Source organism: Microcebus murinus, chromosome 2 (genome assembly GCF_040939455.1).
Source record: "Microcebus murinus isolate Inina chromosome 2, M.murinus_Inina_mat1.0, whole genome shotgun sequence".
Classification (NCBI taxonomy): Eukaryota; Metazoa; Chordata; class Mammalia; order Primates; family Cheirogaleidae; genus Microcebus; species Microcebus murinus.
Window position 1 is genome coordinate 9,976,242 of NC_134105.1, and position 14,145 is coordinate 9,990,386.

A 14,145-nucleotide genomic window follows, 5' to 3' on the forward strand; every position below is an offset into this window, starting at 1 on the left:
AGAAGGGCGGCCCGTCCCCACGGCCGGCCGACTGCTGCCAGCACCCTGTTCCTCTCACACACCCCGGGGAATTATCTGCGGGCACATTCCTCCAGCGAGCCACGATAAGCACGGCTCCCTGCCAGCCCCTCCCGCTCCCTGCCTAGCACCAGCCTTTTATCTTCTGTTTGCTTTCCTGGCCTCCTTCCTTCCGTTCTGGGGACCCACTTACCTCCGGCGAGGCAGGGAGGGGCCGGTGCCCGCCCGGCAGAGCTGCCAGCACCTGGGTCTCCCCAGTGTGAGCGGAGGGCGGGGCAGGCAGGGCACAGTGGTCAGAGCCGCCACCCGGGGGGTGCTGCCACTGTGGTCCCCCCCACCCGGCAAGACAGAGGAAGCACCATAGAAATGGGGCCCGGTGGCACTCCCCAGGGAGGGGACAAGCCTGAGAGCCACAGTCAACAGCTCACAGGGCCACCGGCCTGGGAATCAGCCATGTCCCGACAAGGTTGGAAACCTGCCAGCTGCCCCTGCCACAGCCCAAGGCCGCCCTGCCTAGAGACCACCTTAGCCAGGGCCACCCCCTGCCCAGGGGACGCTTCCCCGCCAGCTATGGGCCCTGGGCTAGGTCATGCCAGCACTGGGCTCCGGATGCCAGCACTGGGATCCCCTCCTTGCCGTATGTGTGAGTCACATGGTCAACAGCTTGCCAGGTTCTCGGATCGAGCCCTAGCAGAAAGTGACAGGACGTAGACTCTGGGCACAAGGTCCTTTGGAGACACTGGTCCAACCCACTTGTTTCACAGGTGAGGGGGATGGGGCCCAGCCGGACTTGCAGCATCACACAGCTCATGGGTGGAAGGACACACACAACCAGGGGCAACTGGGGACAGGACGCTGCCCTCCTCGGGCCAGGTCCTGATTCTTTTGTCATTGATCACTGTTTCCTCTCTGGGCCCCAGTTTCCACATCTGTAAAATGGGGGAAAGTCCTCATCCTCTCTGGGTTGTTTGTGAGGAGTAAAGGAAACCCCGCTTATGAAACGTGTAGCATGGTGCCTGGAACGGGGTGTCCCTGTGACCTGGGGTTCATGAAACTAGAGCAGGGAGGGGATGTCCATAAGGAGCTGGGCCCCCGAGGGAGCAAGAACCTTTGGGAGGGCATTCCTGCCCCACTCCCACATCCCCCACCTCCAGCTCTGGCCTCCCAGGTGCTGGGCCCAGCCTCTGGCCAAGGCCGCCGGCCACCTGCTCACCTGGCCAGCTATCCCCTGGCCCAGGCGCCAGCCGGGGCCCCGCCAGCTCGGCTGCCAATGCCAGCGCAGGAAGCAGAGACAAGCAGGGAGACAAAGCAGCCCCCGGGGGGACGACGGTCAGCCTGAGTGACTCCACTGTCCCCCGGGCAGGCCCGGGGGGTGGGCTGGGGGCCAGAGGGAAGCTGGCTCATTCCTGACATAGCTCACGGGAGCTCTCCGGGCAGCGTGCCCACCTGTCCAGCACAGCACCTGGGAGGTGCCTCCCTTCCGCTGCCCGCTTAACTCTTTCCTGAGCCCCAAGCTTCCAGGGGAATGAACCCTGAAGAGAAACGGTCGAACTCTGGGAATGACCCGGACAAGGTGCTGGGTGACCTCAGGGTAACCTGGCCCCTCTCTGGATTCAGTTCGTCATCAATAGCAGCCCCAGTGGGAGAATCTGGGTCTCTGACAAACCCTGCACCTCCCTCCAGGTCTCCCTCAACGCAGCCAGCAATGGTCTCCCACCCACCCCTACCTCTGACAGAGCCCAAACACCCTGCAGCGAGACCTGCCATCCCAGGGCTGCCCAGAGAGCCCAGCCCAGGGCCAGGAGCTGAGTCAGGGATTCCAAAGGAACTGGTCATTTCCCGCCCCATTTCCTGACCCATCCTGCAGCCCGGGCGCCGCTGCACCCTCTGGATTCAAATCCCGACGCATGCTTGGGCCCAGGCGTTCGAGATTGCAGTGAGCTGAGATCACATCATGGCACTCCAGCCTGGGTGACAGAGTGACGCTGTCTCTAAAAAAATAAAATAAAATTCTGATGCAATCCCATCCTAGCTGTGAGAATCCAGGCAAGCCTCTTCACCTCTCTGAACCTCAGTATCTTCCTCTGTTAAATGGGATGGTAACAGTCCCTGCCTCAAAGGAAAGTGCCATGGGTTCAGCAAGAGTGTCTGGATAAAGCACTTGCTCAGCTCAGTGCCCCGGGAAAGCATTGTCCATGGCAGTGCTGTCATCACCTGCATCAGCATCACGGTCAGGGGGCATAACGACTAGCCAGGCTGGGGGTCCCAGCATCTCACACACCAGCGCCCAGCCACACTGAAAGGAATTTGGGCGGGGGTCCCCAGGAGGAAAACTCAGGGCAGAAAATGGGAGGCTGGCAATTGAGAGGGTCCCGCTAGCTTAGTGAGGAGTTTCGCTCTCAGAAACTAGTCCCCCTGCTGGGCTGAGTCTTCCCAAGAGGGGACTGCTCAGCCCTCTGCACACAAAGCCTGCCAGAACCCTGACCCCCACTCCAGAGGAGGAAGGCTGCCCCCCTTCCTGGAGAGACCCCCCCATTCCAACCGTCCACTTATCTCTGCACGGCCTGAATCACCAGCCTGTGGAAAGTTTTCAGCTGCCCCTCACCCCCACCCCCGCATTCTTGTGCGAGGATGTCATGTGGGAGGGGCCTGCTCGCCCCACTGGGCTGCCTCGCCCCCCCACCCCGCGGTCATTGTCTGAAACTGGGAGTGTGCGTTTGTTCGAGGTCACCTACAGCAGGGGCCCCCCCGGGGAAGGGGCTCACTCGGCACAGGGGGGCTGGGGGGATACGGGGTCGACGGGAAGGGTCAGAGCAGAGACCACACCACAGGCTTACGGCCAGGAAGCCTCTTAGGGAACATCTCATCCAGGGGTTTCCAGACTGTGTTAAGCAGGGCTCTGAGGATTCGCAAGTGGGGCCCACTGGCAAGGGCTTCAGGGTCCTCCAACACCTCAACCCCGTCGTGGGTTGCAGGATCCCCGGCTAAAATCCAAGTGTAAAGTCTGCTGCCGTTGAATCTTCTCATTTCACTCGCAGGAAACCTCAGAGATGAGCTGGGACTCACCCAAGGCTGCCCGGCGGGCGTGTGCAACCGCAGAGACCAACCCTCCAATTTCTCAACGCCCCGCTTATCTCAGCAAAGAAGCTCCCAGAGAGAGGGACGAGCTGGCCTTCCAAAGGTCGGCCGCATTCCACAAATGCCCTGCCCCACGGCCATTTCCAGAAAAAGTCACCCACTGAAAACTCCACGTTGTTGTGGAGATTTCCGCTGCCACAGGCCCTGGCCGCACCAAGCCGCGGCCTCCCCGCCAGGCCCAGGCCCCATTCCCCATTCTGACTTAACCCGCCCCTTCTCCGGGCTCAGTGTGTCATCAACAGAAGCCCCCACGGAAGAATCTGGATCAGCAAAGTGGGCCGGGCCCTGAGCCTCCCTCCACCTCTCCCCCAACGCAGGCATTTTTCAAAAGTACCCCCCAGGTGACGAAAACCCCGGTCCCGATTCATTCACCTGCACGTGCAAAAGAGTCTGAGGCCCAGAGAGGTTAAGTGACTTGCCTAAGGGCACACAGTGAGCTAACAGAAATGAAACTAGCTCCTGGGACTATACCACGGGGTCCACAGTGCTGGGGCACAGTAGATACTCAGGATGCATCCGTGGGATGAATCAAAAATAACAGCTACACTTAAAAGTACTATGTGTCAGGCACTGACCTAAGCATTTCACAAGCATTAAGTCATTTGATTATCACAACCACCCTATGAGACGGACGCTATGATCATCTTCATTTCACAGATGAGCAAACCCAGGCTCAGAGAGGCTAAGGAAAGGGCCTAAAGTCACACAGCTAAATGCAGAGGTGGGAGCTGAATTCAGGCATTCTTGTCGCAGGGTCCTCAAGTTCAGCCTCCACACTACACTGTCTCTCACTTTTCTGGATGAATGAGCGGGTCCAGTCGTAAATAAGGAGGCTGATGCCCAGGAAGGCTATGATGGCCCTTCACAGAACCACTGCATGTCAGAGCAGGATGAGCTTGCCCACCCCACGGTCCCAGAGCTGAGACTGGAACCCAGGAATGCGGCCTCCCGCCCCAGACCCCCTTCCCTGCCACCTGGAACTGTCACTCACCCTGGCAGGCGTCCTCCACCTTCTCGTAGCCCGCCTGGCACAGGCACTGCCCGATGGGCACCAGCCACTCGCCGTCCACCGCACAGTGCATGCGGGGCTCCTCCCCCCCGGGGGGCACCACGGCATGGTCCACGCAGGTGCCAGCCACGGTGGCCAGGGAGGGCGCGTCCGAGCCGGCGATGGTCTCCGGGAAGCGGGCCAGCCCCTGCAGCAGCTCGGGGCACTTCTTGTAGTAGACGCGGACGGAGAGCAGCGCCACGCAGGCGCCGATGTCCTGGAAGGCCAGGTAGAAGCCCTTGCGGGTGAGCGGCCCCACGGAGCGCTCCTCCACGTTCAGCTTCACGTGGCGCGCCTCGAAGTCACCGCTCACGGTGATCTCGTCCGGCGCGATGGTGTCGATCTTGGTGAACTGGCGCTTCTGGAAGTTGGTGCCGTAGTCCACGTCCGACTCGGCGTAGTAGAGGTTGAAGGTCTCCTTGCAGGAGCTGGCACCGCCGGGGAAGCTGTTGCAGTCGCGCACGGTGAACTTGAGCTCGATGAAGATGCGCTCGGCCTCGCCGCGGTACACCCAGTTGGTGCGGAGCCAGTTGTCCTGGTCGCCAGACACCACGTTGCACACGGTGTACATGTAGATGGGCATGTCGTTCATGATGTTCTGCATCAGGTCCCACTGTGCGGGGAAACCACAGGTCAGTGTGGGCAGGTGCCCTGGGGGAAACTGAGGCCCGGGTGGCAGAGCAGGGCATCAGGAAGATGCATTGCAGTTCATGCTCTCCCCATTCTGCACAGAAGGAAACTGAGGCCCGGAGAGGTCCAACTGAGGCAGGATCTGTCCCCTAGTCTTTCTGGCCCCAATGTCCAAACCTCAATATTAAAAAGGGATGGAGTCTGGGGGCTCTGTGTGACCTCAGCAGGGTCACTTAAGCTCTCTGAGCCTCAATGTCCCCATCTGTACAATGGGGGCAAGATCCCCTGCCTCACAGAATTGCTGTGAGGATGAATGACAGACTGTCTACAAATGCCGAGCACAGTGGTTGGCAGGAAGTAACAGCCATATGGCAGTGGTATCATCACTGTCATTATTCACCGTGCGTGCGAGTGTCAATACGCCTGTGAATGGCAGGGGAAGAGTTAACTCAAAAACAACGGCTGATCCTCCAGCATTCAGAATCTGGCTTTGGAGCAGATCAACCTGTGTTCTTCCCTCAGAACACAACTCGGGGCCGGGCACTGTGGCTCACGCCTGTAATCCTAGCTCTTGGGAGGCCGAGGCGGGTGGATTGCTCAAGGTCAGGAGTTCAAAACCAGCCTGAGCAAGAGCGAGACCCCGTCTCTACTATAAATAGAAAGAAATTAATTGGCCAACTGATATATATATAAAAAAAAATTAGCCGGGCATGGTGGCGCATGCCTGTAGTCCCAGCTACCCGGGAGGCTGAGGCAGAAGGATCACTCGAGCCCAGGAGTTTGAGGTTGCTATGAGCTAGGCTGACGCCACGGCACTCACTCTAGCCTGGACAACAAAGCGAGACTCTGTCTCAAAAAAAAAAAAAAAAAGAACACAACTCGGCCTTCTCGGGAAAGACTTCCCAGGTGGGGCCATGGTTGGGCCAAGTGTCCCCCTCTGGCTCCCAGTCTCAGGTCCCCGCAAACATAGCAAATGGCACAGGGGACACCTCCGTCTGGCTCCCACACTAGATTCCGAGCTCCTCAGGCAGGGACTGCATCTAGTTCGCCTCTGTATCCCCAGGGCCCATCTGGAACAGAGCAGACGCTCAGAGAAGTATTGAATGAATGAACGCAGAAGGGAAGGGGAGAGAGGCCTGCACTGCACTGTGTGGCACTGGCCAGAGCCCTGCATGCCCTTGGGCCTCAGTTTCCCACTCTGTGTAATGACTGGGTTGGATTAGGTAATCTGTGTTCCCTCCCAGCTGGACATTCCAGGATCCTAGAAATCCGCTCAGAGCTACACCCCAGGCCTGCCCAGAGCTAGAGTGACCAGGAACAGGCACCTGGCTCACACAGATCTGGCCAGCTATGGATTCCAAGTAGCCCCTGGAGACACCCCTCTCCCCAGTTCAGGACCCCAGGACAAAGTCAGCCAGGACCCATTGTACAGAGGGGGAAACCGAGCCCAGAGAGCAGCAGTATCTTCTCCAAGACCACACAGCAGTCACCTGCAGAGGTGGGGAAGGACCCCAGGGCCCTGCCTACCAGCCCTGGCCACAGCAGGGCAGTCGGAGGAGAGGAGCCCTGGGTGGGAAGGAGCAGGAAGGGGAGCAACAGCTGGGCAGTGGGAGAGGGGCCCAGCAGGAAGGAACTTGATCAGGCCTCCCTGTGTCCTGTGTCTCCTTCATCCCTCACCTCCTAGGCTGAGACCTCAGGGTGGGGGAGTCTTTTAACCCCTTTCCTCCCAAGAGGTGGGTGGAGGGAGCCAGAAGGTCCCTGTGACCATTGGCCCTTCTGGGGCGCCGAGGCTCCCACTCTGCCAGGGCCTCCAGCCGTCCCCCCCAGCTCCCCCTGCCTCTCAGCCCTCCCCACCTTCCCACCCCCAGCCAGTCCCAGGGGGAACCCTGGCTAAGCTGCAGGATCGAAGCCAGGCCCCATGCTCCCTGGGTCTCAGTTTCCTCATCCACACAGGGGACCAACTGCCCCATTCCCACCCCGCCCCCACCCTGACAGCTTACGTACCCCTCTGCCATACGGGTTTGTGAGCCAGCCGAGCTCCCCCTTAGCTGCAGCGAAGTCCAACAGTACAACTGGAAGAGAGATGGGAAGGGGCCACGTGAGCTGGGGGTGTCTCCAGGAGTCAGACCATGGCAGAAATGGTGGGAGCCCCTCCCGGAACACCAAGAGGCCTTGATGGCCTTCTCAGCTCTCAGACAGAGACCTGGCTGCACAGGGTCACCACAGCCAAGAAAACCATCAATCCACAAATAGGGAAACAGAGGCCCAGAGAAGGCGTGGGACCCAGTCAGAGCCAGGCAGCAGGTTGAGGTCAGGACTGGGCCTCCTGTCTCCCGCCACGCCGCCCCCCTCGGTCAGCCCCCAGCTGGGCAGGGCAGGCGGGAGCTCAGCCCAGCGGGAGAACAGCAGCTGGGCAGAGTGCTGGGGCGAGCGGGGGTATTAAGTGACAGCACACTGCCCCGTCTGCTTCCTTGAACAAGGCCTCTTGACAGCGCCTTCACACACACATGGGCCTTGGGGATGGTGGCCCAGGGATGCTGGCATCTGCTTCTGCACCATCCCCCCAGCATGGAACTCCCTACCCCTGCTCGGGCCATGCAGCAGGCACATATGTACATGTATGTACACATGTGTCTTGGACGCTCCAAGAAGAGAGTGCTGCTAACAGGTGGGAACAGCTCCAGGGGAGGGGGATGGGGGGCATCTGGAAACTGATCTTCCCACCACAAAAACCACAGAGCAGGCAGGATACAGCCCTGAACCCATGGGGGCCTCTCAGAGGGGCCCAAAGATACACACAGCTGGCGAGGTCCCCTCCCTGGGAAAGTCGCTCCCACTGCCCCCTGCCCTCACACCCTGGCCACTGCCCTGCCAGGTGTGCCAGGGATTCCTGGGAAACCAGGAACGGAAACCCTTGCAGGGGACTTTCCAGGCCCAGAGGGACCAGGTGCCAGGACCACAAGGTCCTCAGAGAGCCATCTGGAGCCTGGCGGAGGGACACACTGCCAGGGGCTTCCCTAGACCTTGCTCTGCCCTCGGGCACCTCCCATGGGTCCACTTCTGGTCCTCTGCCCGGCTCCTGCAGTGGCTACAGGTTCTGCCCCTCCTCCATTTGCAAGCAAAGTCTAGGTAGTTGCCAATAAGTGCTCCCTTCCCTGGAGGGGAAGGAGAGTGGGGAAACTGAGGCATAGAACCTATGCAAGGTCCCCAGATTTGGAGGATAAAATCCTAGGTGGAGAGGGAAGGGACCAAGTAACCGCTTCCTTTGCGCCCTGGAGCATGAGGGATCTGACGCCAAGCAGCAGCACCCCTCAAGGCCAGGCAGGGTCGAGGCTAAGCTCCAGGCAGGTTGGGAGCAGGGATGGATGGCCTGGTTTAGGGACGTGAAGGTGGGCTCTGAAAGTGGTCTTAGAAGCCCTCTCCCGGGCTTAGATGGCCTTCCTCCCTGGGCTGAAGGCCCCAGCCTGGTGTGAGGCGCTGCTGCCCTGACCGCCGACCTGGGCCAAATCTCTCTAGGAAGGGCCCAGCTGCCCAGACAGGGAAGAGGAAATCCGACATGGCACGGAGAAGCTGTGGCAGAAGCTGTGGGGATAGGGGAGGTGGCTGGGTGTGGGGGGCAGGGATTTGTTCAGACATGCCCAGGGCCCCAGCTTGGAAAAATCAGTAACCCCACTAGTACATGGAATGTTCCAGCTACACAGGAAGGAGTCTGGAGGCTCCTGGCTTCAGCAGGGTGGGTAGGAGGCCAAAGGTGAGTGTTCCTCACAGTCCTGCACACACGCCCCTGGGGGGGACAGGCGGGGTGGCAGGAAGCTGTGGGCTGTGCCCCCGAAGAGGGGCTCGTCCCTCTGGCTCTGAAGGGTTAACCTGGCATGGAGGGTTTCCCCCAAGCCCTCCAGAGGGGGCCCTCCCCTTCCAGCCTGGGCTTGGCTCTAGAAGGAGCACAGGGCTCAATCTGAGAAGAAAAGAGCCCTCACGCAGGAAGGAGCCTCCCCCGGGGGCTTCCAGCCCCTGCCCCCTCCCCGGGAAATTCCCTAGAACCAACCACCAGGAACAGGAGGCGCCCAGCCCTGGTCCCTCCGCCCCGAAGCGGGTGCGGCTCTTTCCCCGAGTTCTCCCAGGGACAGAGGCTCCTGCTTCCCTGCGAGGGGTAGGAGCCTGGGAGCCCTCAGATGCCCCTACAGCTGCACTGCGAGGCCTGTGCAAGGCGAGGCCTGTGCATGAGCCCTCTGTCCCCTCACCAGCCCAGCCCTGGAAAAATCCTCCTTCTTTGCCTGAAGTTCTATCATAAATGTCATCTCTGTGGCTCCACATCGCTTTGCAGCTTCTGCCACAGATGGAAGACTACCACCCACTCGTTATTGTCACCTCCCTGCTCCCCCACCCCTCTTGAACCAAAACTAGCTAATGCCCAAAAAAAGGGCAGGCGGGGACTGGGTGGGGGGGTGGAACCATGAAGACAGAAAAAGGGAAGGGACAGAGGGCAGGTTGGGCCTTTGCAAAATGGAGCAGCCAAGGACTTCCCAGGCCTCCTGGCACTGTCTGCCCCCAGCAGCACCCCAGCTCAGCACCCCATGCTCGTCCCCCACACCCTGCCCAGGCATGCCTGCCTCCCCAAATCCTCCATGAAGCCCATCACAAGGCAGGGGCCCTTGACTCTGGCAGCCCAGGAAGCCAGATGCTCAGGTCCGACCCTCTCTGTGCTGAGGGCCTTGGCTGGTGAGGGCTCAGGCCTCCCTCAGTTTACCCCTTAGTAAAAACAGGGCAGACTCAGTAGCTGCTGAGGACCTGACAGCCTCCACCTGGGTCTCCAAATACAGCTGGGGGGAGCGGGGGCGGAAAAGGAGAAGAGAAGTTTGCAGCAACCCAGGTTAAGGGTAGAAAGGCCATGTGTGTCCTATCTGCCACCCACCCCACCCGCAGGCAGACCACCACATCCAGCCACACACCCCGGGAGCTGAAACCAGCAGCTGCCAGCTGGGCCATCACTGCCACTGCCACCCCCATCCAGGCACACTTCCCCTGCGGTCAGTCACAGGGACTTTTGGAGCCTAAGCAAAAATGCTCCCCTACCCTGTACACAGCCTTTCCTCTCCCATCCCATGGGGGGGGGTCTGGGCCAATCGCACTGGCTGGGGAGAGATGGACATGGGGACACTGGGACGAGGCTGCTCCAGGCTTGCGGGCTGGCGGCTGGGGCTGCAGCAGCAAAGCAGCCGCCTAATCCCCCACCCGCTGCGGGCAGCCTCGGAGAAAGGCTTGCAGCGATTCCAGCTGTCTCTCCGCTTCTCTCCAACCACAGTCCCCCACAGGAAGGGGGAGGACCAAAAGTTGGGGGGTGGCATGAAGGGTCGCAGAAACCCCAGCCATGCGCTCCTCCCTGCAACCAGAGCTGCGGGTTGGGACCGGAGGGCCTGTGTGCTCCAGGGCCTGGGACAGGATGCCACCCCAACAACACCCTCCGCCTCGCCAGGTCCCCGCTCTGGCCTCTTTTCCTCCCAACACGGACTCGCAACACCTCCGACCAGTTTAGGAGGCGGAAAAAGAAATCACGGTTCAAGGAAACTTCTCACCCACCCAGGGTTTCCTTCGCTCCCCCTGCGTGGAGCCTGCGGAAGCCGGGGAAAGCGTGTTCTCCCCGCTGGAAACTGAAGCCGGCCTCAGCTGGACGGGCAGGGAGGGCTCGGCCAAGGGCAGGAGCCCCCATCCTCCCCGCGCCCCTAGCTGCGGGACGACGCCCCCAGCCACACACCCGCCCCGCCCTGAGCAAAGTCTGCGGCCCCTCGCCCAGCGCGGCTCCGGGAACGCTGGGCGGGGGAGGGTGATTCAGTCCCCCACCCCCGGGGTGCCCCGGCTCCTGGTGGCCCTGGGGTGACGGCTCCACACCTCGGGAGGCCGCGCCCCCACCTGCCGCATTTCCTCGTTCTGAGTCAGCCCTAGCTCAGAACGCTCGACTTTGGGACTTCCTGTCCGCACTCGCGGCGCCTAACCTGCCCCGAGCCCGGGAGTGCGGCTGGGGAAGGCGACAGGCGCGCGTGGGCAGGGACCGGCCCGAGCCTCGCGCCACGCTCTCCCCGGGGACGGGAGGCAAAGGGGGGCGTGGAGAAAATCTCCGGGAGCAGGAGCTTCGGCAGGGGGCTCCCTGCACACCGAAGAGCCTCCTCCCCCAAATGCGGGGCCTCCGCAGAAACACCTTCTCTGCAAAACTTGGGCAAGTGAATTACTGAGTTCAGGTCGCTAAGACGCTGAACCCACGGAAAGCACCCCAGAACCCCTTTCTCCAAGGGACCCCCCCACGTCCCCCGCCGGGATGCGATCCCGGAGCCGCTGTCGGGGCTGCAACCGCGTGGCGTCCGCGAGCGCCGCGTCCCCTTCTCTGCGGCCTCCGAGCCCCGCGCACCGGAGCCGAAATCCCTTAGTCGTCTCTGGAGCTCCCATACCCCCGGGCGGGTGTCCCAGATTCGTCCGACCCCAGCGCGCCTGGACCGGGCGGTGTCCAAAGTTGCGCGCGTCCAGGCGCGCCAGGCTCGGGGAGGCAGGGGGTCCCGGGTCGGGCGGCCCGGCTGGGACGGGCCCGGGCGGCCGCCGCGCGCACTCACCTTCCTTGCCCTGAGCCGCCGCGGCCGCGGCCAGCGCGCAGCCCCACAGCAGGGCGAGCCAGGCGCCGGCTGCCCGGCGCTCCATGCCGCGCCCCTCGCTCTCGGTTCGAAGCCCGGCGTCCGGCTCCCGCACGCCCGCACGCCCGCCCGCACGCCCGCCCGCACGCCCGCACGCTGGCCTCGGTGTTCCGTTGCTGCCCGCCGGCCCGCGCGCAACTTCTGCCCCTCCCGCCCGAGTCCTTAATGGAAGTTGGGTGAGAACCGGCTCCTGTTCATTCATGCCCCGCGCTGACGTCACCGAAGCCACGCCCTCAGGAATGTCTTTAAAGGGGCCGGGCTGGCTCCCGGAGGGGAGGGAGGGGAAGTCCGGTGGGGTTTGGGAAGGACCTTGGGCCCTCTGGACTCACAGGCGCCCCCAGGGCCCTCCCGAGTTTGAGCACCTCAAAGTGCCAGCGCCCCTACGGGTTATTCCCTGGGGACCTCTGAGCCTGGGATCCTCACCCACAAGTGGGGATGCTTTTGGGCTGAGCCATCCCCACTCTCACTCTTTGCCCTCCCAGACTGAGCTCAACGTTGGCCTGCAGGCCTGCGCCTGAATGGGTTGGGGGTCCAAGAAGCAGTTGCCTCCTTAGCAGCAGGCCTGGGTGAGGAGCCCGGAAGAGACAGGCCCCTGCTCCTGGGACCTCTGAAAGGTGTGCCAAATCCTGATGGTCAAGGACAGCATCCGGGTCCAGAAACCTCTAAGCCAACTGTGATCCAAGAGCAGCCATCTCTAGGAAGGGGTCAGACATACAGTATCTCATCTAATTCTCATCTGAGAGGCAGGTGTCATTATCCCCATTTTACAGAAGAGGAAACAGAGGCTCCAAGACCTCAAACAGCACGCACAAAGGTTGCACAGCTCACTGGTGGTAGAGGCAGGGTTTGAATCCTGGTGGTTTCTGCTGTAACCACTGCTCCATACTGGGGAAGGGTGGGCAAGGGGCCACTGTGCATGTCATCCCCCCTAGCCCCTGACCCTGGCATGGCAGAATAATTTGGTATGTCTTGACACTGTGGAGGACACCTGCCTCCCACCTGCTCCTTCACAGGGCCTCTTCCCAAAGGTTCCTCAGACGTGAGCTCATCTTCCCTCCTGACGGAAATGGCCAGTGTTAGTAAAACAAACGGGAAATATTGTCTCTCTGGCTTGCCCAGCCACCCACGGCTGCCTGTTGCCCAATCGCCATGTGGCCAGTCCAGGAGGAGCAGCTGTGGCAGGCCTGATTTCCTGGGAGCCCCCGGCCTCCTAGGCCCACCTCCTCTCTGACCCCATCCTCCCCTCCACTCCCCTGGACCTGCTCACTCAGGGACCTGGGTCCTCCCTGCCAGATGTGGACATCTCGGCCTCTCGGCCTTGGTGCTTGCCCTTGGGAAGCGGGTCCAGAAATCTCCCCTGGAGGAGGAGAGGAAGGGTTAATTACAGGTGTTGGGGTTAATTAAAGCCTTTGACCAAGATGATGGGAGGGAGCCCTGGCCTTCTGAGAGTGGGGTGCAAGTGCCCATGGGAGGGAATGCATGTGTGAGTGTGGGGGACCGTGTTTGTGCATGTGTGTATAGACATGAGAGTGTTGATGTGTGTGTGTGTGTGTATGAATGTGAGAGGATTTGTGTATGAATATGTGTGTGTGTGAGTGTGCCATCCTTCACAGTGGTTGTGAAGTCAGCCTGTGAGTTTCTGGACAAGTTATTTCACTTCTCTGAGCCTCAGTTTGCTCATTGGGCAGATGTAAAAACCTACATTGGAAAGTTATTATGAAAATCAAATAAGGTCATGCATGTAAACCACTTAGGCCGGGACTACAGGAAGCACTCATCAAATCTCAGCTGTTACTGGGTCACATGCAATTGAGCAAGAGGAAGTTGCATCTTGGATGGCAGAGCATGTGGTGTGTTGTGTGTAAGACTCCATGTAGGTTGTATGGAAGACCCTGGTTGTACATGTATGTTACATGTCATTTGCAGGATCCGTATATTCGATGTGTCACAGGAAGATACACTCCAGGAGGACAGGGAGTCCTGTACATGTGTGTTACATGTCATTTGCAGGATCCATATATTTGTACATGTGTGTTACATGTACATGTGTGTTACATGTCATTTGCAAGATCCATATATTTGATGTGTCACAGGAAGATACACTCCAGGAGGACAGGGATGTTTGCCTGATACACAATAGGCACCCAGCAAACCTGTGCAGAATGAATGAACTAATGAGTTCACCGAACTAATGAATTCACGGTGTTGGCAAGTTCTGTGTTGCATGAAAGTCTCTGTATGCAGCGTTAGTTGGTCCTTCAGGTGGCAAATGTGGTTTCCATGTGTGGCCCCCAAAGGGTGGACTCAAGCACATGGTGGGGGTGCAGGCAGGCCCTGATGGCTGTGAGTCATATGCCTGGCCATATGTGCCCAAGCTGGGGGCCACGACCACAAAACAGCACTCACCTGTAGCAAGTGACGTGAGCACAGGCCTGTGGGAAGGAGTGGTATATGAGGTGGCAGGAGTGGAGGACAGTTCCCTGGTCTTTAGTCACCCACCTGGTGACACGCCCTTCCCTCTTTTCCTGTCCTGATTCAGAGTCCTTCCCGCTCTGGGTGACTGGATGCTAAGGTGGAACGTTCTTCAGTGAGTCTTACAAAGCGGCACTGAAACATGGTATTTATAGTGACATA

The 14,145-nt window shown here is 60.3% G+C and overlaps 1 protein-coding gene across 1 annotated transcript in view; it reads right to left on the reverse strand.

Annotated features, from left to right (window-relative positions):
* Positions 1-11,678, reverse strand: part of EPHA2 (EPH receptor A2) — a 28,437-nt gene extending 16,759 nt beyond the window's left edge. The window contains exons 1-3 of the mRNA XM_075994396.1: positions 11,434-11,678; positions 6,839-6,906; positions 4,148-4,817 (exon numbers count right to left, since the gene is read on the reverse strand). Coding sequence (XP_075850511.1) covers positions 4,148-4,817; positions 6,839-6,906; positions 11,434-11,518 — 823 coding nt within the window. The 5' untranslated portion in view covers positions 11,519-11,678. The remainder of the gene's footprint in view (positions 1-4,147; positions 4,818-6,838; positions 6,907-11,433) is intronic.
* Positions 11,679-14,145: the final 2,467 nt, after the last annotated feature.